The 25,095-nt window shown below is 33.4% G+C and overlaps 1 protein-coding gene across 6 annotated transcripts in view; it reads left to right on the top strand.

The window, feature by feature from the left end:
- Positions 1–25,095, top strand: part of LOC114328083 (probable DNA double-strand break repair Rad50 ATPase) — a 105,483-nt gene that overhangs the window by 73,312 nt on the left and 7,076 nt on the right. For 4 of the 6 annotated variants that reach the window (XM_050655557.1, XM_050655555.1, XM_050655558.1 and 1 more), the window contains 6 exons: positions 217–351; positions 3,856–4,590; positions 11,262–11,462; positions 16,647–16,804; positions 19,618–19,861; positions 22,103–22,518. In XM_050655557.1, coding sequence (XP_050511514.1) covers positions 217–351; positions 3,856–4,590; positions 11,262–11,462; positions 16,647–16,804; positions 19,618–19,861; positions 22,103–22,518 — 1,889 coding nt within the window. The remainder of the gene's footprint in view (positions 1–216; positions 352–3,855; positions 4,591–11,261; positions 11,463–16,646; positions 16,805–19,617; positions 19,862–22,102; positions 22,519–25,095) is intronic. The other 2 variants (XM_050655556.1, XM_050655559.1) reach the window with 2 other exon arrangements.

The raw sequence follows: 25,095 nt of genomic DNA, 5'->3' as shown, positions 1-25,095 counted from the left end.
CATTAACGAGGTAATAGAAGGCTAGGAACAAATCATCTATAAATAATTAACAACATAAACACAGAAAGATCAGAATTTTATGTTAATCTGAGGATAATACCTAATAGGTAATAACTTGGTGCACGTTATTGTTTTTGTGACGGTTTGGATAAACTATTTTGTAAGCTGAACATATTTTATCTATTTTTTGTGTTTTAAACTACGTAAATGTTTTAGGATGAACTAAAAGAATGTAAATGCCATTTAAAAAAATTAATAAAACAGAAAAAAAGTTTTGAGGACGTCATTCAGTATTTCAAACAAGAAATGGCTATCATGGCGCAACAGCTAGAAAGCTTGCAAGAGTTGCTGGTGAGTTTATTACGGTATCTAAATTTTTCTGTCTGGCATTTATGGTCTTGCATTACATAAGATGAAATATTGGCAATTCTGCTTCCTATAGATTCAATTTTACACGTATATTTAAACTTTGTAAAACTAAATTGACAATACTGCACTGTTTATGATGCTGCATCTTTTCTTGGTTCTTATAAAGGGATAAAACTTCAAAAAATGAAAATGCACCAGATACATTTTGCCACAGTGCTAAACTGTGCACAGTTTAGTCCTTTTCACTCACTGTTTTGGTAGAGACACTGCTGTGATGTAAATATCAAAGAAGAGAAAGTTGGTAAGAGTAGTGTGACCTGTTCTCTCCCCATTTGTAACTAGATAAAAAATAGCATCGTTATATCTATATCCCATTCGAAAGCATATAACATTCAATCCAACATTAAATTAAATTTTTCTTCTTCTTGACTGGCTGTACAACTCCGGGTGAGTCTTCGCCGCATCCACTATAGCCCTCACATCTTCTACGATCCTGCGCTTCCATTTCTCATTTTTGTACCCCAATCCTAGATAAATCGCTTCAACATCATCCTTCTATATTTTTCTGGGACGGCGTACTGAATTCGTCTACCGTCTGGCATCTCAAAAAACACTGTCTTTTAACACTCTTTCTTCCTCTGATCACCGCATGACCTGCCCATCTTATCCGGTTAGCTTTTATAATGTCTGACGATGTATTCAGTACCATACAGAGTCACCAACTCAGCATTGCGGGCATTGCGGCGTTTTCTCTACTCTCCTGTCAATGCATCTCTTTAAGGGCCAAATGTAATTCTGAGAACCCTCCTTTCAAATACCAGCAGCCATGATACTATAAATAACAAGATAGGATCTTCCCGTAGCGCAAATACGTCCGAGTTCGCGCATCGCATGACGTAACTGGAGACCGGAATTGGAATTATTGTTGTTAGCTTATAGTCCAGGCTGTATCGTCGCCCCAGTTAGGTAACACATTCCGATTCTATTTTGTTGCACAAACTCACTTAAAAAGAGTTCCTTATAACAAATATACAGAGTGCCGGGAGGTGCCGCGGTCGGAAAATTGTTAAAACAAATTCAAAAAATAAATTTTTTCACTTCGTATAATTTTTTTAGATTCTTTGGGTCATTTATGAGCCAAAAATGTCTCTTGTAATTTTTCTCTCAAATTGACTGTTGTTGAGTTATACTCGATTTAAAATTTGAAAAACGCGAAAATGGCCATTTTCATGGCTTGATAACTCTGTTAAAAATTATTATTATGAAAGTCAAAAAGTGACTGAATCAAAGTTGAAAGCCCCCCTACAGGATCCTGAAGAAATGTTGTCATTATTTTATTACTGAGCTGTTATTTTTAATTGTTAACCATGAGCGTTAAGTGAGTCGGCCGTCAATGTGAGATGCACCATTAGACGGCCGGAATGGTGCATCTCTTTCGCACTCACTATTGACGGCCGCCTATATGTTAGCGCTCATTGTTAATAATTAAAAATAACAGTTTAGTAATAAAATAATGACAAAAATTTCTTCAGGATCCTGTAGGGTGGACTTTAAACTTTGATTTGGTCACTTTCTAACTTTCATAGTAATAATTTTTAACCCATGAGTTATTAAGCCTTGAGTCATGTTTGTCAAAATGGCTATTTTCGCGTTTTTCAAATATTAAATCGCGTATAACTCAACAAAGATACATTTTAGAGAAAAATCACAAGAGATCTTTTTTGCTTATAATAACCCAAAAAATCTAAGAAAATTAAACGAATTGAAAAAATTAATTTTTTGAATTTGTTTAAGAAAATTGTTTAAACAATTTTCTGACCGCGGCACCTCCCGGTACCCTGTGGATTTGTTATAAGCAACACTTTTTTAGTAAGTTTGTGCAAAAAAATCGAAACGTAATAATTTACCTAACGGGGGCGACCATAAAGCCTGGACTATTCAACCGCGAGCAATGGACATCCTAAGTCTTGACCTCACAAAATTGGGAGGAGCTTATATTTGACTCCAAACAATTTTGTTTATAATGTTAAAAACACTCATAAGGAATTTTTAATTTATTGTTTACGTGGTTTGTGTGACAAAATAAGACTTTTCATTTAGGTATTTAGTTAAAGAAACGTGTCAATTAAGAGATTTTTATTCGTTTTTGCCCAGGTGAGTTAATTTAATGCAATGATTAGAATGTAAACAGTTTTGAGGTTATGTTTATTTTCAACCACTAAGGAATAAAAAGCACCTGAGCAAAAACGAATAAAAATCTCTTAATTAACACGTTTCTTTAACGAAATACCTCAATGATGTCTTATTTTGCCACACAAAGCACATACATGAAAAATTCCTTACGGCCATTTAACGTTACAAACAAAATTGTTTGGCGTCAATATAAGCTCCTCCCAATTTTGTGACATTTGTGACGTCAGACTTAGGCTGTCCATTTCAAACTAATCGGAAATCATTCGGACATTACGAACTTGGGTCTACAGTTACGTCACGACTCCCTTCTCTTCGAGATGCGCAATACATTATCTTGTTATTTATAGTATCAAGCCAGCAGCCCATTTATGTCCCACTGATGTAGAGTCCATATGTAGCAACTGGCTGAATAATTGGCATGTAGAGTCTTAATTTAGATTATCTTTTTAGCAGCTTAGATCTTAATAATGATGATAGGGGTTATAATGCTCGATTCCCTGCAGTTATCCTTGATGAGACCTCTTTTTCTACTTGGTTTTCATCTGTGATTACCGGGCCCAGATATTTAAACTCTTTTATTACTTCGAAGATGTGGTCATTAATAGTTGTTCTGCCTAAATCTTGGTCTTGGAGTTTTGGTTACTAGTATGTATTTCGTCTCCTCTTCATTTATTCGAAGCCTCAGACTATCTGTTTCGTCTTTGAGTTGTGAAAATACCTCTCTCACGTCTCTTGTAGAATCAGCGACTGCATCTAGATTAATTTAATTAAATTGTATAAATATGTTCACTTCTTCGGTTGCCGACGATGTATATGTAGAAATGTCAGGTAGAAATATTTATGTACTGTTTGTAGATTTGTTTATGATGAATATACAGTTTACAATTATACAACTGTGTTATTGTCTTTCATTTATTTGTTTAAACGCCAAATGAAGTTCGAACAGAAGGTAGGTAATGTATCATAGTGTAATTTTATTTTAAAATACATATATAGAACAATTAAAAAGGCAACATTTTTGTAGTTTTTATAAAAGAACGCATTTTAAATGTTTGCAGACAAATATAATCCATTCTCACACGTTTCAACTTAAAATATATCAAATATTGGTGTGGTGAAAGTTTTAAGACCAAATATGTCTGGTGACTCAATATTTATTCCCATTTAGGTTGAAGTCACTTATTGAGAGTACAAAGTGAAATTTTAGATATAAAGATCCAAATGTTATGCATAAATTTTAATATGGACCGCACTGTATTTTTTTATTCTTAAATGGGTATTTTCTTGTTACAGACCATGTCTAACGACACTGCACAAGAAGAAAACAGTAAACTTATGTCCGCCTTCGTTCGTGTCCAGGAACTAAACCAACAATTAACTATTCAACTAGCTGCAGCCGAACAAAAAGTTGTGCTTGAGAACCAAATGAACCAACTAAACGAAACCAAAATCTCAGAATTGGAACGAATGGTCTCAAGCAAGGAGATAGATATAGATAAACACAGTGTAACTATCACAAACATCAAAGAGAATCTGGTCTGCTCATTACAACAAAACGAAGCATTACAGAAGACCATAACATCATTATCAGAAACTGTCTACGAGTTTCATCAGTGTGTTCAAAAATACGAAAATGACAGCTGCAAATCTAAAGAAGTCACCATCGTTTGTCAAAATCAAATTGAGAGTTGCAAAGAAAAATTAATTGATCTCAAAGACTTACTTGAAAGAAAAACTTCCGATCTGTGTAAGATCGAAATGGCATACAACAACCAACACAGATCTCTGATGTGTTGTCAGATGGAGCTAAAAGAAATCAAAGATAGACAGAAAAACAAACAGTATTATTTGAAGTGTGTCATAGAGGAACTTAAAGATAAGTTAAACAAAAGCGAGGAAGAGAGAAACAAACAAACAAGAGAGTTGAAATTAATGCAGGAAGATTTGGGTAGTCTTAAACGTAAAAACGAGAAAAAGGATGCGGATATCGGTCGATATAGGAGGATTATCAGTGATCTGAAAAGAACGGTGAGTAAACTTCATAGAAAAAACTTTAATATCGAAGTAAAAAACTTCTGTTGTAATTGGGATCAGTATTTAATTAAAAATTAAAATAAAAATCCAAATGGATTAAAATAGTTGTTCAGAACTAACGTTTTCGGACTTACGACCATCCTCAGTGAACTTTGAAATACTTACGCTAATAACCGCAAAACCAAACAGTGGTTGGGTTTAAATTGTAGACTACATACTTAAAAGTATTAAATTAAGCGACAAAGTCGATGAAAAGGGATATACGTATCCGGAAACAGTATTTGTCCCTACTCGAAATAGCAATTACATCTGTCTTGACTGCCATAACCTTCCAACTGCTTGGCAGGATCATTTTATAGGGCAAGTCTGTAAGAATTGCCGTATAACCCTTTTTGTCAAACGGATTCGTTCGGCAAAGGCATACTTTGCTCAGGAGACATGATAAAAGAACTTTTTGCTTGGTATTCGTTTAAGAAAATCCAGGTGTTGGGGAGGCTTGCCTAAATTTGGAGATCTTTGTTTTCGAGTTAAAATACATAATAGTTCTTCTTCTTGACTGGCTTTAGAACTCGGGTGTCTTCGCCGCATCCACTATAGCCCCCATCTTCTACGATCTCGCGCTTCTATTTTCCATTGTTTTACCCCAGTCCTAGATAAATCTGCTTCAACGTCATCCATCGTTTTCTGGGACGGTCGACTGATCTTCTACCGTCTGGTCTCTCAAAAAATACTGTCTTTAACACTGTTTATACTGTTAGCTTTTATATGTCTGACTATGTTTTCAGTACCATACAGAGTCACCAATTCAGCATTACGGCGCCTCGTCCACTCTCCTGTCAATTAATCTCTTTGAAGGCCAAATATCATTCTGAGAACCTTCCTTTCAAATACCAGCAGCTTATTTATTTCCCGATGATGTAGAGTCCATGTTTCACTTCTATATGTAAGAACTGGACGAATAATTGACATGTACAGTTTTAATTTAGATTTTCTTTTTAGCAACTTAGATCTTAATAATGATGATAGGGGTATAAGGATCTATTTCCCGCAGCTATTCTTGCTGAGGCCTCTTTTACTACTTCGAAGTTGTGGTGATTAATAGTTATGTTTTGCCTACCTCTTGGTCTGGGATTTTTGGTTGCGAGCATGTATTTTGTCTTCTCTTTATTTATTCGAAGGCTTAGACTACCTGTTTCTTCCTCGAGTTCTGAGAGCACCTCTCTTACTGCTCTACTTACTTACTTCAGCGACTGCATCTAGATCATCAGCAAAGACCAACAATAGGTTTGATCCTCGATGCGCAAATCACCCTGTCAGCTCAGATGATATTTTGCATACTGCATATTCTAGGCCAAATTGAATAGCAAAGGTGACAAGGGGTCTCCTTTCTAAGTCCTGATGTTATAATAAATGGTATCGATGTTCTGTTTCCTATTCTTACATGTGCATGTTAGTCTGTCACGCACATTTTAATTAGCTCCACTAATTTTCTTGGTATTCGCATTTCTAGCATTACTAGCCATAGTCTGCTTCTCTGCTTCTTTTTATCAAATCATATGCTTGCTGAAAATCTACGAAAATTTGATGTACAGCTGGTTCCTAAAAAAACTGATACGACTCTTAATAAGATTTGATTATTTTGAGCAGTGTATGATTGGTCTGACATTATATTATATTTATTATGACAGACTGTCAAAGTCAGTTAAAATAAACAAACTAACAACTGATTACATAAGTTAATTCATAAATTGAGGGGTCCGGCAGTAAAAAATGTTAAGGGGCAGTAAAGAGGTTTTGAGTTTTGAAGTGCCGAATTTTGAAAAAAATATTCTTATATTTTTTATTATTTAAAATATTCTTATATTTTTTATTTTGTATTATTAAAAAATATAAGAGTATGAAGCATGTTAAAACTAGCTGAAAATGTTGTTAATACGTAGGCAAAATATGGAAAACCAAATATTTTTTTATAATGATTAATTAGAAATTTATGAAAATATGAACTACAACTTAACATTGTTTATCTAAAATATTTGAAATGGTTTAACGTAACGTGTTAAGTGGTGTTGACTTAACATAATTGGTAGGTGCTAGGAATTCATTTTAAATTTAGATACCATTTGCGGTAAACAGCTGGAATCAATTCCCAAAATGATTTTACATCTTTCAGATTTTCTAAAACGTATAAATAAAAATAATAATATAGCGCTGGAGAGAATTTATTTTCATGTTTGCAAGTAAAAAATGTTAAGTTTTTATGCAAAGTGAACGTGGATGTAAACAATGTTAAGTACATCCCTTACCATTTTTTACTTGCGAACATTTATTCTAAGAATATAAAGAAATTGTCTTCTTTGTAGAAACTTGACCAAGCGAGCTTCACTAAATACTTGAAATTCAGGATCTTTATCTGAGTTGCAATCATCGTTGCTCTCAAAAATTGTCACTGTTAACAGCAAAAAAGCCATATAGATTTGAACAACCTGCATTATCATGGACACATAACATTATTTTCATGCTTATGCATGTCCCTTACCAAATTTTAAGAAATTAATCTGTCTCCATCTATTATTATGAGGATAAACTAAGTAAAATTTTCTGCTTTGCCATGTCCCTTGCCATCTTTTACATACTATTTTGCAAAAAATCAAAATTTGTCCCTTACCATTGTTTACTACCGAGCTCCTCAATTGTAATAATTATTAAGGTCTAAATTTTTATATTATTTTGAATTTCTGCACTTTACAAAGAGTATATAAATGATAGTTTTTATACAACAATATGTATATTAAAGCAAGAATTGTAACCAAATTAAAAGATAACTGGGCACTACCAGAGGCAGCAAAACATTTTAAATAAGCAGAACCACAGTTTTTCTATTAATAAAAAATGGAGGGAACAAGAAACTCTCAAAAGAAAGCGAGGGTCTGGAAGACCAAAACTATACTAAATTTAGGTACGTAAAAAAACAATATTTTGTAATATCTCCATCAGCAGTGATAACAACTTGTAGTCTTCGGTCCATCTGTGTGAAAGGAACTATGAGATTGTCTTCTTCAGAGAGCTTTTCCCAAACATTGCTTTCTTTCGAGAGTTTCTTGTTCTCTTCATCTTTTATTAATATTAAAAACGGTTGTTGTGCTTACATTAAAATGGTTCTTTACCGCAGATAGTGACCAACCATCTTCTAATTTCGTTACAATTCTTGATTTTAGTTCTTTGCCAGCATGTGGAGCCATTTTTTGAGGTTGAACAGAATAAGTTATCTGATAAATTTTAAGATCAAGTATATTCAAATGGGAAATAAGCCACAATTTTACCTAAAAATGATTTTATTAACGTTTCGACGCCCAAGTCGGGTGTCGTTGTCAAAATACAAAATAATACTAAATAAACAAAAATGTTGTTGCTTAGTAAAAAATTCTTCTAATAATTTATTTAATCTGACTCATTTATATCGGCAATTCAGACACGTATTATACATTTTAAAGTAGACGACTTTAAAATGATATTGCCAATATTGATGAGTTGCATTCCTGGGACGACTTTACTAAAAGATAGTTCATTCGATTACATGAAATCAATCCCAACTCAAGAATATCCGTCATAAAAAATCATAGCATGTGATCTGTCTTTAAAAAGACAACCAAATGCAACGGTGGCAATGAAATTCTCGCGTTAGATATTCCATAGTAAATCACGAGGGAAAACCAGGAAAAACCTCGTGATACTATCCCGACATCGTAAGTATTTGGGTTTACATTTAGTTTACTCTCAAAACCAATACCAAATTCTGACTTGATATTTTAAATTTTAAATAATACTAAATATGTACTAACTCGATATGTTACTGATTTACTAATTGTGGTATTTTCTTTCTATTGACTTCCTCCTTTAATATGGGTAACCACATCCTACTGCATTCTACCGAGGAATTTGCGACACAATTGGTTTCATTTAGCATAATTAGAGCCGCTTCTTTGATTTTTCTCTTTTTACTATCTGTTTCTTTTAGGACTATACTTGAATCTCTCCACTGAACTCTATGTTCATTATCCCATGCGTGTTGACATATTTGAGATCTATCAAATTCTCTATTTTTTATATAAGACTGATGTTCATTTACTCTAACGTCTAATGGTCTTGACGTTTCACCTATATAAAACTGTTCGCATTCACAAGGTATTTTATAAATACAATTCTTTGTTCTTTCTTGTTCACTGTTAGGTTTAGTTTTAGATAGAATAGATCTCAATGTGTTTGTTGTTTTGAATGTTGTTGATATGTTGAATTTATTTCCTATTGTTTTAAGTTTCTCGGATAGTCCTTTTACATATGGTATTGATATTTTCCTCGTATTATTTCTTGTGAATGTTGTAGGATCCCGTTCTAAGTTGTTCTGTTCCATTCGATCCAATCTTGACAATTCCTTATTTATAAACGATATGGGATAATCATTTTTTAATAAAACAGATGTTAACAATTGTTTTTCTTCTAAAAATGAATTTTCGTTAGAACAAGTAATTTTGGCTCTATCATATAAGGATTTAATGATTCCCTTTTTAACGTTGATGTTATGATTTGATTTGTAATTGAGATATCTGTTGGTGTGTGTTGGTTTTCTATACACTTGAGTCTCATATCCAGTATCCTTCTTTGAGACCAAAACATCGAGGAAAGGTAGGGTGTTATTGTATTCCTTTTCCATTGTAAACTTTATTGTCTCTTCTTGATCGTTTATAATATTCAGGAACGTATCCAACAATTCCGATCTATGAGGCCATATGGAAAACACATCATCTACATATCTCCACCATACTGTGGGTTTTAAATTTTGTTTAGAAATGATATTAGTTTCGAAATCCTCCATAAATATATTAGCCAATAATGGAGATAAAGAAGAGCCCATTGCGAGACCAAAATTTTGTTTATAGAATTCATTATTTAGTTGAAAATAGGTATTATTAGTACATAATGTCAATAACTCCATTATAGCTGATACATTTAGTCTTGTCCTAGTTGTTAATGTATTATCATTTTCTAATTTCGTTTTGATTATGTTTAAAGTTTTATCTAATGGCAGATTTGTAAATAAACTGTTTATGTCAAAACTTACTAAAATATTATTTGGATTAAATTCAATATTTGATAATTTGTTTAAAAAATGTTGTGTATTTTTTATAAATGTGTCATTATTATTTGCAAATGGTTTTATAATATTTAATAAAAATTTTGATAGTTCACTACAAGGAGAATTGATGGTACTACAAATAGGTCTAAGTGGAATATTTGCTTTGTGAATTTTCGGTACTCCATAAAAATGTGGTGTCTTACTGTAATGAGGTGTCATTAATTTTCTTTGATAGTATGTTAGGTCATTTTTAAATTTGAATAAAGTTCTATAGATTTTGTTTTCCAGTGTCTTCGTTGGATCCTTCGTTAATTTGGTATAAGGTCCATTTGTAATTAGATCTGTAATTTTGTCCTCATATTGTACTTTATCCATTATTACAGTTGCATTTCCTTTATCCGCTGGTAGGATTGTTATGGAGTCATCATTTTTTAAAGTTTTTAAAGCTTTCATTTCCTCTTTGCTGATGTTCTGTTCAATTTTATTAGATTTTTCCAATTCAAGTTTGCATAGTACCCTATATTGTTCTTTTTCATGAGTTGGTAAACACTGGGATATCTTTTCCACTGCGCTAATTATGTCTAATTTTGGAATAGATGGATGAGTGACAGCATAGTTTAAACCTTTTGACAATACCAAATTTTCCGTTGCATTTAAATGTCTATTTGATAGATTGACAACTGTCGCTAATATGTCATTATTTCTATTTAGGTTATCAAAAGTATGTATACTATTTTGTTCTAAAAGAATATTAAATTTATTTAAATGTATATTTCTTTGTTTCTGATATGAATTTTGATAAATTATGTGTAAACTAAAAATAATTCGATCAAAATCAGAATTTGATATCATTCCGTAAAGCAAATCTTCATTCAAATTTGATATCATTCACCGTTGCATTTGGTTGTCTTTTTAAAGACAGATCACATGCTATGATTTTTTATGGCGGATATTCTTGAGTTGGGATTGATTTCATGTAATCGAATGAACTATCTTTTAGTAAAGTCGTCCCAGGAACGCAACTCATCAATATTGGCAATATCATTTTAAAGTCGTCTACTTTAAAATGTATAATACGTGTCTGAATTGCCGATATAAATGAGTCAGATTAAATAAATTATTAGAAGAATTTTTTACTAAGCAACAACAATTTTGTTTATTTAGTATTATTTTGTATTTTGACAACGACACCCGACTTGGGCGTCGAAACGTTAATAAAATCATTTTTAGGTAAAATTGTGGCTTATTTCCCATTTGAATATACTTGATTATAAAAATGCCACAAGAAAATAGCTTCAGAACAACATAAATTTTAAGATTTGGCAGTGACAGTGACAGTATGTAAATAATAAGTATTTATCCTTTAAAATACACTGCTCAATTTTCTACAAAATGCGCTTTATGAGTCGTATCAGTTTTTTTTGGAACCAGCTGTACTTCTCGATTGAATTCCCATAATAGTTCTCGAGTACATAATAGGGTGATTCGACTTGTTCGAAAATTTTTTTGATGGTTAATGTATTTTATGTTTCAGCTTACCGAATTAAACAAAAATCTGTCGAAGAAAGAAATTCCGTTTAGAAGCAAATGCAACAGAGAGGAATGTAGAAGATATATTGAACAGTTTAATGAGACAGATTTAGAAGTTTTACAAAATCAAGAAGCAGGCACATGCGTAAACTGTCCTTGCGAGGTGGACTTTTATAGAAACGTAGTTGAAGCCTTAAAAAGAGCGGTAAGCCATATTGATTTATGCTATTTTTATTTTTCGATTTTGTTAATGAGATATTTAGTGATGTATATATAGAAAGGAGGAAAGGAACTTTCAGATATAGGTATACTCGAGCCGTTTAAAAAATGAAATCGAAGGTCGCGTGATCACTCAATGACCTGTCGTTCAGACCAGTCACACCTTCTAAGAACCGTTTACACCGTCATTATTTGTGTTTTGCACTTCCGCTGGGGAATTTTGTTAGGCAGTGCTTAAAATTCGTAATCATTCCATCTTTTCAGCGGCTAGACTATAATAATTAAATGGGATTTAGAAATATTTGAAAAAGTTAAAAACAATATTATCTGGATCATTGGGACTGGGTGGAGTGGTCCTTGATTTACAGTGATCAATCCCCCTCCCCTCAATGAATTCTATGCCCAAATGTAATTTTAGGGGTATGCAAGCCTCAGGCTGGGTTCATTTCTCCAGGAAATCTTTCGCCTTGTTTTCCTTCTACTTTTCCTTACAAGATTAGTTGCGCTATATCCATATCTCTCGCTGTTTCTCATGAGGTATTCGATTTTAGCTGTTTTATTGTCGGTAACAGCTCTTTTTCTTTTTGCATTCTCAACAGAACACCCTGATTAGTAACGTGATCGGTATTCGCTGTGTGCAAGTACTTGGAGGGGATACGACAAACGATCGTGCGCGTATAGCGGACAAATCTTACAACTTTCTTAACATATATTTCGTAAATAATTCATATTGTTGCTTGTTTACCTTTTAATAACATAACTTCAATTTTACTTTTTCTTCTTATTCTTTTTTGGGCTATGGCCTTGACAATTATTCAATAACCAGGACTAATATAATTGGCCAATATAATTAAAAGTGCTAAAAATGTTGCCGAGCTATGAAACCAGAGGCCTGATTCTAATTAATTTCGATGTCGCAATTTAATTTCGAGTCCGCCATGACAGTCGCAATTTATAGCGATTCTTATTCATTTCGATATTAGTTCCAACTGGGGATATTAACGTTATCATTTTGACACTGCTCAGAATTTGGGTTGGTCCTCCTGTTTATTGGATTTATTGGCTATGCAACCACCGCAACGTTTGTTGATAGTCTGGGCAAATTATCGAAAAAATGTCATTTTGGGAAAAGTTATTTACTAGTTATTTGATTGCTAAAATCGAATTTTAGGATTGCATATATTAGTAATATGGGGTATTACAAGTCCGCAGAAATTGTGTTATTTTATTTATAGACAAATTAGCACTCCTAAATCTTCTTTTTTTTTTCTCAATTAGTGCTCTATAACTTCTAAGATTTGTTCTTTAAACCAAAAACACTCAAATAAAAATTCACCGCAATTTAATTTTGCACAAAGTTATTTTTTTCCGATTTCCTTCAACAAAAATTTTACTCGGAATATCCGAGTTTTCTCAAAAAAATCTGCAATTTTCAATTAAAATTTTAGGAAAGTAATTATTTATCAATAATTAAATAAATTGGTGACATGAAAGTTTTTTTATAGTAGATTATATATCAGGAGTCGATCATATAGATTATATAGCGACAATCTAACCAATAGATTAGCAATAATTAAAATGTTGATTAAAAAATTTCATTATGTACCTATACCTATTCAACGTACTTTACAGAATTGAAATTGGGCTATTTGAGCGGTCTCAGGAATGTTATAAAGAAACAATTTTTTGGCTTATAAACAAATGGAACCCCTCAGAAAATATCAGATTAAATTAAATTAAGTCAACGCTGTTGAAAAGGGCACGGCTTCTTCTTCGAAGAAAAAAAAATCGAATTGAGTGGTTCCAGGTATAACCGGTCAAATTTGACCGGCATTTGCGACAGTTATAAACAACAGGATTTCAATCTTTGAACCGTTACCTTTTTATTCCGGTCCTCTTTGTACACACAAATTTTCATATCTTCAAGACACTCATAACAAAAGAGATTTATGTCACCAAGTTATTTAATTATTGATAAATAATTACTTCCCTAAAATTTTAGTTGAAAATTATAGATTTTGTTTGGAAAATCCGAATTTCCCGAAGAAAATTTCCGCCGAAGGAAATCGAAAAAAATGTCTATGTGCCGAATTAGATTACAGTGAATTTTTATGTGAGTGTTTTTGGTTTAACGTTAAAATCTTCTGAGTTACAGAGCAATAATTGAAAAAAGATTTCGGAGCGCTAATTTATTTATAAACAAAATAGCACTCTTTCTGCGGACTTTGCATAGCTATATTACTAATATATGAAATCTTAAGATTTGATTCCAGCATGTCCAGGAATAAAATAGCTGGTACATAATTTTCCTTGTTTTATACTAAGTTTCCCAGATTATTACCTTACATCTTCCATTCTTCTTCTTTATGTGCCGTCTTCTACCGAAGGTTGGCGACCATCAAACGATAGGTTTCTCTGTTTTGTGCCGCATGTATTATGTTCGCAGCTTCTGGTATTTGAAACCATTCTCTCAAGTTTCTCAGCCAGGATTTCTTCTTCCTGCCCAAACCTCTTCTACCTTCAATCTTGCCTTCGACGATAAGCTGTAGCAGACTGTACTTATCATTACGGAACACATGGCCCAGGTATGACGCTTTCCTCCTTTTAACAGTTGTTAACAATTCCAACTCTTTACCCATTCGTCTCAATACCTCTGTGTTGGTCACTCTGTCTGTCCAAGGAATTCTCAGTATGCGTCGATACAGCCACATTTCTAGAGCCGCTAACTTCTTTATAGTTGCTGCTGTTAACGTCCACCCTTCTACTCCGTAAAGTAGCGTAGAGAGTACATAGCATTTTGTGGCGCGCCATCGGAGGTTAACGCTTAGGTTGCGGTTGCTTAAGAGCTTTCTCATTTTTATGAATTTGTATCTTGCTATTTCAATTCGGATCCTAATCTCTACGTCTGGGTCCCACTTATCATTTACTGTATATCCCAGATATTTAAATCGGTGTACTCTTTCAATACGTTCGTCTTCAATATTCAGGTCGATATGTTGAATGTTCTTTTTACTGATCACCATAAATTTAGTCACACATCTTCCATTGAGTTGATAATTCACGTTGTGAACATTCTCAATTATTATATTTCTAATTTAATACTATTCTATCTAATTCCTCCAAAACCAGCAAATTTCCATAAAACCAAGTCATAATAATACCTTTTGCTTTAGTTTTCCTTGCAAGAAACAAACAAAACACATCTCACAATACAGTGTCAAAATAATTTCGACTCGAAATTATAATATCAACCACTTTTTTGGAGTCGCTAGTAATTTCGATAAGTCGCTATTTTATGACATAATTTCGTTAGTTCAACTAAAATCCACAAGGCTCGCACAGCCCCCCACTTTTGGGGTAATTTGAAAGCTTCTGGGGGAATTTTTATAAGCAAAAATGGTTGGGGGAATTATGGAGAATTTTAACGGTCATGGTAAATTAAATTTGTAAATATACATAAAAAGAACTGTATATTCTACTGTCATATAATCGAAGACGATAAAACTTATGAATTATTTCAGAGCCCTCTGTTGATATATATATATAGATTCGGGTTAGAATGTCCTGCGACGTTGTCCGATGCCCAATTGCCATCGCGTCCTATCATTACAATCGTCCTCTGTCAATCCTCGTTCGCTCATTGATCTTCGAACTCCTTCCATCCAGGATTTCTTTGGTCTTCCTCGTTTCCTGTGTTCCGGTGGTATTCATTTTGCTACTTTCTTTGGTAGTCTTTCTTCTGGCATTCTTTGAACATGCCCATACCATATAAGCTGTTTTCTATCTATGCAGTCGGTCACAGTTTCTTTTAGACCCATTTCTTCCTTAATTGTATTGTTTCGAACCCTATCAAGTTTCGTTTTTCTAGCTGCTCTTCTTAGTGCATCCATTTCTGTGGCTTCTATTTTCCTTATTTGATGTTCTTTCAGACGCCAAGTTTCAGATCCGTACAGCAGTGTGCTTTTTATCATTGTGTCATATATTCTCAATTTTCTTTGTTTTCCTATTTCAGTACTCCATAAAATTCCATTCAGAGATTTAATTAATTTCCTAGCTTTATTTATTCTACTGTTTATCTCTGCATCATCCGTTCCTTCTTTGTTAAAATTTATTCCCAGGTATTTACAGTCTTCACATCGTTTTATTGTTTTCCAGTTGCAGGTCAGTAGTTCCCTCTGTTGATGAGTAGGATAATTTTGGTTTGGTGTTCTCTACATTTGGGTACTACCGTGTACTACTGCTACTAATTCATTAGCTTTGTTTGCGGAGACAGTCCATGACTGGTTCTAACTGATTCGCATGCGCAGTTCCGTTTTAAAGCGCTTGAAACCGGAACTGAGCATGCGTATCAGTCAGAAACCAGTCATGGACTGTCTCCGCGAACAAAGCTGTTAATATGCGGCAAAAATTTAAATTTGGGGGATTTGAGCTTCAATTTGGGGAATTTTAGTTTAAAAGTGGGGGATTTAGAAAATCGCATCTGGCAACTCTGTGCACGGTCCCAATAAGATATCTTTAAGACAGTTTTACATTATGCTATTTTCATGCTAGGCAAGAGCCATGCAAGACAGATCACGCTACTGCGCATGCCCACGCGCTATTTCTATGCAATTCCTGTGCTAGACGAAAAATTAAAACATGCTCTATTTTTCATGATATTTTGATGCAAGTCCTGTCAAAATTCATGTTGCCAATATGACAAAATTTATAGTTTAGAAAAAACTTAACCTTATTGTGAAAGTTTAAAAGGTATTTATTGGATGTAATAATTTGTGATTTATATTTGAATATATTTAATTATGGACTGAAGTTTCCAAGTGAAATATCTAAAGTTAATATTTTGATATATTTCTTCTATTGGCAACAATGAAAGTGGTATCTAAAATTGCACAGAAATAGCTCCTATGTAAAAAGGTCAGGCTAGGCAAGAGATATGCCATGCAAGAGGGACTTGCATAGCATGAGACTTGCATAGCCTTGATGTAAAGCTGCTTTTAGGATTCTACGATAAAGCCACATTTCGAAAGCCTCAATTTTCTTACAGATGGCGTCTGTGAGATACCACGACTCAACTCCGTGCTTGTTATTCCCTTGCTTGTTTATAATTGTTGTAATTTATTTGCTCTATATGTTTGCCTCATATTGTATATTTATTTAAATTGGTTTCTAGGTTAACGAAATAAAAATCAGACTTACCAGTACCCAAAAGAAGAACAAAGACTTGGAAAAAGAACTACGAGATAAGGAGTTACAAGTTCAAGAAATATCTAAAACACAAATAGAAAAGGACAAGGAATATAATGAACTCAAACAGAAGTTAATGGAAAGGTTAGGTTTCAAAAAAAGTTATTAAAAGTTTTTTTCAATTAATTAACTTACCTACGTAACTAAATTGGAAATATACCGGATGCTTCATTACTGCAAAGCATCTGATCCACTCGCATTTCCGTTTTTTAATTTTTTGATGGCTACTTTTAATGTATCCATTATAGGCCAGGGTAATAAGACAAAAATATACCCTGTTCGTGACACTTCAGCAACCAGGGTACTGAAGCGTGTTTTCGACAGGTAATACCTATAGGAACAAATTATAACTATTTCCTGCGTAGGATCTGGCGGCCATTTTTATTTATAAACAATTAACTGTCAAAAAATGGTATTTTTCCCTTTTTTCAAATCAACGGAAAACAGTGAAACTTATGATTTTTTTAGTACAAATATCTTCGAGATTATGGAAAAAGCTTTAAAATGGCGTATTACAAAGTTTGATATACTCATTTATTGTTAACATAATTGCGAAAAAAGGTCGGAATTGCAAAAAAAAATATTTTCTCAATAACTGTTGTAAAAATTAGTGTACAGCTTTGAAATTTTTGTCAAATGAGGGTTCTTTGGTGCTTAATATGTGATAAAAATTTCAAAGCGATTTATTCAATTGTTTATATTTTATTCAAATTGTTTATCCCAGAGAGCATTTTTTTGCAATAACATAAGTCAGAAAAAAATGACCTTAGAACCATTCCACAGGTGTCAAATGAAAGAGCATGAGCTACATTTTCAACATGGTTTAAAAAAGTGAATAAAATATGCATTTATTAGTAATAAATAATTATGCAAAAGTATCGTCAATTTTTCTTTATAAACTTTTTGAATAACTTTTTCCAAAAAAATTAACTTTTTTACCCTGTTTTAAGTGCTCAATAATATAATTCATTCCTTATATGTTTTGTCGTCTATTTTATATTTAATTGTTAATCACAACAACACGTCTCATCAGTTCACCTGCGGTCAATGTCACTCCGATAGTGCACATCTGATAAGGTTATTTAAAATTAACTTAAAACATATTGTTCTATATTGTTATGCTCTATTATATCTATTTAATTAGATTGATTAGCAAATTCTTATTTAATTATTCAATTATTTTATTTACTGCCTATGTAAAACAAAAAACTAAATTCAAATTCAATTTTCCAATCAATTTTATTCTCAGGGCTAATTTTGTATTGTAGACAATACCTGTGATCTGTGGCTTCTAATATTTCTGATTGCTTACTTCTTCCGGGGTGGAAACAGGGAAATTGAAAACACTCAATATCATATAAATGTAATCTATTGTTTTTTATCAAATAAGCCGTGTACATGTGATTCAAAAAATATTAAATTTAAACTTGTTTGCAACAATCTCTTACTTAATCAATTAAACTCGTAACTCTGATATCTCCTTGTTTTGACAAAAAAATTATTTAATTAATTTATTATTTACTCATACTAAAATTTACTTTTCTTCTTTTGACTTGATTTCTTAAATTTTAAATGACTAACTGCGTAAAAGAAAAGTTCAATAAACAAATAAACAAATATGGGTTTGATATAAACAAATTTTCTCCATTCCGACAAATAATTTGACTGACCTTTTTGTTTCTTCACTGCCTCGTTCTCTGGATTGCGCCGTCCTTGATTCTTCCAAACATGTACTCTCTGGATGTTGCGAAAAAGTCCCTCTCGTCACGACTGCTTCCAAAATCATACAGGATTTGCTCGAATTCTGTTACTCAGTTTTCCTTGTTCGATATCTTGTGCAAAAAGATATTAATCAGCTACTCGTTCTAGACGCTCCCTCGGACCAGGAAAATTGACTCTTCAACCGGTCGACAATTTGGTTTCAACTTGATTCTGCTCGCAAAGGCCGATTACACACACTCTACACTGATTACTAAACTTTTTAAAACAAAAAACTGGACTGCCTTCCACCGATGTTAATTACACAGTGACCTCTCGTCTCTCGCCAAATTCCGACTCCCTTCTACCTCATCTTTCCCACTCAATCAAAACCACGCCTCTCTCAAAACCTTTCATACCCATTTCTTCTGAACCAAATTTTTTTCACAGAACTTTCCTATTTTGTCATATTTCAAGAGATATCATAATTAGTTCTTTCCTACTTTCTACTTTAAAATCTAAACCTCATACAATTTGTATAACACATTAAAAACCTTCCCGGAAAGGATCTTAAAGCCGTCTTTGTTTTCGTCAACGATGTCCACTTTCTAATCACCGAAATGTGTGTTCATGTCCCGTGCATTTCGTCGATCACTTATTAGTCGTTTCACTTTTTCCCGAAACACTTGCTTAATAGCAAAATTAAATTCTTAACAATTTTGGTGATGAAAATACAGGGTGATGAAAAACTATCATTTCATGGTCGTTGATATAAATTTAATTTTTTCTGAATTTCTTTACAAAAAAAAACAATTCTACAACAATATAGATTGTCCTAACAATACTACACTTTGTCTGTATGGCTATGTCCTTCCATTCAGATATCTTTTGTGGCCTTCTCCTCCATTGTCTTATATTCATGTCTTATATTCATGGTTTTCAGGTCTTCTCTGGACATGTTCCAGCTATCACAGTCTTTGACTTTTCACAAATCATACAATTTCATACCCTTCATTCAATTCATTAACTTCATCGTTTCTCATCCTGATTCTCATGTGCCGTCGTCCTCTTGCACCAGGCCATATACTTTTCTCAGTATCTTTTGTCGAACAAAATTAGATATTCAAAATTTAATAAGAATCCAACAGCACATAAACCACTCTTCACATTTTGCATTAAGTTTATTTTCGTTTTTGCAGATTGCAAATGGTCCAGGGTGAAGAAACGAAATTTACCGAAAAATCTAAACAATTCGAAAAAGAAGTTGCGTCCCTAAAGAGGGAGTTGGAATTGAAAACTTTGCAGCTCAACGAAGTTGAAAAAAGCACGCAGCAAATTGCCGGTAATAAAAGTATACAACTGGTTTGCGCACAGGAGGAGATCAATGTTCTGAAAGAACAGCTAAATAAGCTTCTTAGACAACATTGTGCCGTTAATATGGAGGTAAGAATATCATCATTACTTTGTTTCACGTTAAGAACGCAACGTTGCGCTTATGGAGATCAGTGTTACAAAACCTCTCAGGCACGAGCGGTATTCTATCTCTCCTTGTCATTCATAGCATGGCTGTCTCCATGAGATTTATCTGGTTAGTCAAAGATAATTCAGTCACAGTTTCACTTATTTTTGCACTGACATTATTTTTAATTACCGATTTACAAATTTTTACATTTTATTTTTTTACAAGTACCTAACCATTAAGATGGTATTCTTTTTCTCATGAGTATCTTTCAGTGCGTCACAGTTTTTCGATTTCTTTCTAACGCATTAAATTGTATGTGACAGAAGAAAAGGCACGTCGGTGATTACAGACATTTATAACATTTATTCTAGTTGTCGATAGATGGCGCTATAATCGAAAAAAAAATTATTTACGAATTATATAATACACACACCGGCAAAATTAGCCGAACACCTTAAAAATGGGACATGTTTGGTGTCTCGAATTTCCTAAACCTGTTGTCCGATTTGAGTGATTCTTTTAGTATGTTATAGCCTTATTAGTTAAGAATATCAGTGTAATAATATTGTTGCTAGACAGGTAAATGGTATTTTATACCGGGTGTTACAATCATACTGTGTTTTTTTCTTAAAGTTCGGAACACCCTGTGGAATATTCTAGCATATGTAAAATATTATAATTAATACTCGATTGTAGACTTAGGCTTTCTTAACATTTTCTTTCTTGATTTATTTGCTTATGTTGGAAAATAAAAAAGTTATGTGCTTTAACAACTAGCCATGTTTTTTTTTATCAATAAATCCTCATAGTAGGGGAGGAAAATATGCTAAATTTGCAGTTACTCGAGCGTTATGTGGACCTATTGGATTGTGTAAGAGTAGGTCCTAATACCAAAAAAAGTTAATTGAAGTTTTCCATAAAGTGTGGGACTCTCCATTTTTTAATTTAAATTTCCATTTCCACCAATCGTTTTTTCCGATTATAGCGACATCTATCCATAATTGGAAAAAATGTTGCGAATAAAAGTTGCTTATTTTTACGTCAAGGATCCAAATCTGCAATAAAAATTGGGGGCTCCTATTTAAAATTTTAACCCTACCTCTTAGGGGGTCTTGTGTGGTGCCATTCGGTAGATTTTTGAAAAATATTGAATAGGTGTATTTTGCAGTTTTACGATCTGATGTTCATTTCGCGAAATATCGCAGGGTTCGTATTTAAAATTTTTAATTTACCCCCCACCCCTCTCCGTGGGGTGTCACGAGCCCCCACGGAGGTGGGGTGGGGGATTTAATTTAAAATCTTAAATAGGAGCCCCAATTTGTATTGCAGATTTGGATTCTTTACGTAAAAATAAGCAACTTTTATTCGACACATTTTTTCGAATTATGGATAGATAGCGCTATAGTCGGAGAAAAATGATTGTTTCAAATGGAAAATTAAATTAAAAAATGAAAAGTCCCCCACTTTATGGAAAACTTCACTTAACTTTTTTCTGATTTTAGCACATACTCTTCACAATCCAATAGGTCCCCATAACGCTCGAGTAACTGCAAATTTAGTATACTTTCCTCCCCTACTATGAGAATTTATTGATGAAAAACATGGATAGTTGTTAACGCACATAACTTTTTTATTCTCTCACATAAGTAAATCAATCAAAAAGAAAAATGTTAAGAAAGCCTCAGTCTACAACCGACTATTAATTTTGATATTCTACATATGCTAGAATATTCCACAGGGTGTTCCAAACTTTAAGAAAAAAACACAGTATGATTGGTACACCCGGTATAAAATGGTATTTACCTGTCTAGCAACAACATTATTATTACGATATTCTTAAATAATAAGGCTATAACATACAAAAAGAATCACTCAAATCGGACCAGTGGTTTAGGAAATTCGAGACATCAAACATGTCCCATTTTTAAAGTGTTCGGCTAATTTTGCCGGTGTGTGTATATCTACGAATATACTCTGTACAATTTATAAGACTATACAAATCAAAGAAAATACCATTTTATAAATGCAATAAACACAATTGATTTGTTTTTATGCCAAATTGCAAATAAAATGTGACAACTGTCAGATTTAACTAAAATGTCATGGTAGAATAAATGTTATAAATGTATATTATCACGGACTTATCTTTTTTTCCATCATTTGTGATGCACTCAAAAAAGTTGTTGTAGTCTCCTTAAAATTCTGTATTACATGGTTTTCAGAATGAAAAATTACATACTCAAAGTACCAGAATGCAAACTACAGTGACAAATCTCGAAGAAAGAAGTCAGCTCTTGAAAGGTCAAGTCGAGCAATACTTAGTGGAACTGCAGGTGGTGCAGAAAGAAAAAGACTCCCTCCACATCCGAAATCAGGATCTACTTCGTGAACTTCGAGCACTACAAACGTCTTACGACCAACAAAGCGGACAACAAAGGTATAACGAGGAAGCTATTAAATCCCTCGAAAGCGAACTAAAAGACGTCAAAAAGAACCGGGATGATATATACCTCGAAAGCAGAACCGTTGTCGATTATTTTAGGTTGTGGCTGCAGGAACAGAAAAAAATCAATGAGTTTACAGTTTCCAAAGAGAGAGATTATTTCAAAACTATTGAAATGTTAAAACAACAGAATCAGTATGTTTCTTGATGTATACAGCATGTTTTAGCTAACTACTAACTTCTCATACTGCATGGCTGATAACAATTTTAGAATATTGTATGTCATCAACTTCTCATTTCTGACGGGATGACTGCCGACGTCTGCGCGAATCACTCGACATTGTTGACGTTCCTGACTTCATGTTTCTTCGTACAGAGGTCCCTACCAGCGTACGTTAATTTGTATACTTTTTCTGATGATTGGTAAAGGTGTGTGTGTGTATGTGTATTTTTTATTAACCCCACTTCTATTTCAATATATCTATACAATATCTCAACCTAAATCTTTAGGTTAATAATAGACAAATTATAGGACTGATAATTCAAGTGTTGTGACATGTAGGGAGGCATCCTGTGGTGTACCCCATTTTTAAACTTAGTCTTCAATATTGACTACATTTTACATATTTATACACATTTAGTATTAATTAACTCTAGCGGAACTTTTAGTTTTAACCTTCGAACTATTTGCGATTTATTTGCTAAACTTTTTGCGAACACTTCTGATACACTTTCGGATAAGTTTCTCTGTATTTTTTTTCGCGCATTTTTGATATCATCTTTGACGTATGTTAGCCCGGCGTCTTGATGGATGGCTTCATGGGTTATGAGCCATGGAACTGCTAGTATTGTTCTCAATATTTTGGATTGAAATCTTTGTATTATTTCAGTATTGGAATGTGCGGCGGTTTCCCATGATTCTAGCCCATAAGCCCAAGCTGGTTTCAGAATGGATTTGAATATTAATATTTCATTTTCAGTGGATAGATTTGATTTTCTGCCTAACAACCAATACATATTCCTTAACATAGGTATGACTCAGTTTGTTTCGCTTAGTAAATATATACTTCCTCCAGTTTAATCTTCTGTCCAAGTACATACCTAGATATTTGACTTCATTCCCTTGTGGTATCCCTTTACCGTTTAAGTACACAGTCAGATATGTTTCTTTACGCGTGGTAAATGTTAGGTGTAGTCATTTGTTTTCATTTAATTTTGACTCTGCATTTTGTCATCCATTGTTGTATTTTATTTAAGTTATTTTGTAGGATTTCTGAGGCTATTTTGGGATTTTTGTTAGGTGATAGTATCTCCATCTATCTATTTATCTAATCAGCACTAAACATCCATCCTTGGATATAGGCCTCCTCTTCCTTCTTCCATGCCTCTCTATCTTGGGCAATTTGCATCCATTTTGACCCAGTGTGTTTCTTCAGGTCATCTGACCATCGCATCTATGGCCTTCCCCTTTTTCGTTTGTGGTTCCACGGTCTCCAATGTATAATCATCTTAGTCCATCTTTCATCCTTCTGCCGTAGGGTGTGTCCGGCGAACTTCCATATAAGAGGCAACAGTAGCGATCAACAGGTAGCAACAAACGCGGTCCAAGATTGCGGCTGTAATTTTGAATATTTTGTCGAGATATTTGGCACACATATTCGTAATATAATAAAGGATGGCGGTACAGAGCCCAATTTTAGAAATATGTTGGTATGTGGAAATTACTCTATAACTAAATAAAATATTGCAAAAAGGAGCCTGTACCGCCATTAAGAAGAACAAAAAAATAAACTTTCTTCAAATAAACTTTTTTATCCCATGCCTAGATTTTGTGTCATATTGGACCTAGTAAAATGTTTTATCTCTAACAAGAAATCTAACATATTATAACTAAATAACTGGTTAGTCAACATAGAGAAAGTGTCACTGTCATTTTGATAAACCTGCGTCAGATTTCTGTTCCGTTATCTGCACTCGATACGATTAATATGTGTGCCAAATATCTGGACAAAATATTCAAAATTACAGTCGTAATCTTGGACCGCGTTTGTTGCTACCTGTTGATCTCTACTCTTGCCTCTTAAGCTTTGCTCCATTTAGCAAAGCTTAAATGGAAGTATCTCCATATCATTCGCAAATGTGGCCGTGGTCATATTTATATCTGTCGGTAGGTCCGCAGTGAATATAAGGTATAAGGTCGTCCTAGGACGCAACGAAAATTTGATGTATGCTTGTGTATTATCATACTTTACCTGGAAGATTCTCTTGGTGATACAGGACTTTAAGATTATTTAGTAATTTGTGTATACCTAGTATGTGTGTATGGGACTGTATATTGCCAAAAACAGGTGTAAGTCTAGCGCATGTGTATCATAATGCAATAGAGGTTAAATACCCGTTAACCCTTATAATAGGGAACTTGCACATTTTTTTTTATTAGATAATAATGTTCAGTTTTGTTTAAAAATGAGATTTCCAAAATTTCACGCTTAAAAAACTCGTAATAACTTAGAAATACATATTTAAAGTCTTCTGCGGTATAAAGTAGTTCAAACGGCCCGTGACGTCACATAGTTTTGCATTAGTTTTTATTATGGTTATATTTCGCTGTGTCTAGGTACACGATAACGTGTACGCAAATAAAAAAGTTAGGTAGACGCGAATTAAACTTCATCAAGCTAGTGACGTCATTATTTAGCTTGCGCAGTGACTATATATTTTGGTATTGTCCTTTTCATGATCATTTTTCAGTGCGTAACAAATGATAGGAAA

The sequence above is a fragment of the Diabrotica virgifera genome, chromosome 7 (assembly GCF_917563875.1).
Source record: "Diabrotica virgifera virgifera chromosome 7, PGI_DIABVI_V3a".
Lineage (NCBI taxonomy): Eukaryota > Metazoa > Arthropoda > Insecta > Coleoptera > Chrysomelidae > Diabrotica > Diabrotica virgifera.
This window is presented reverse-complemented; position numbering and strand designations above follow the sequence as displayed.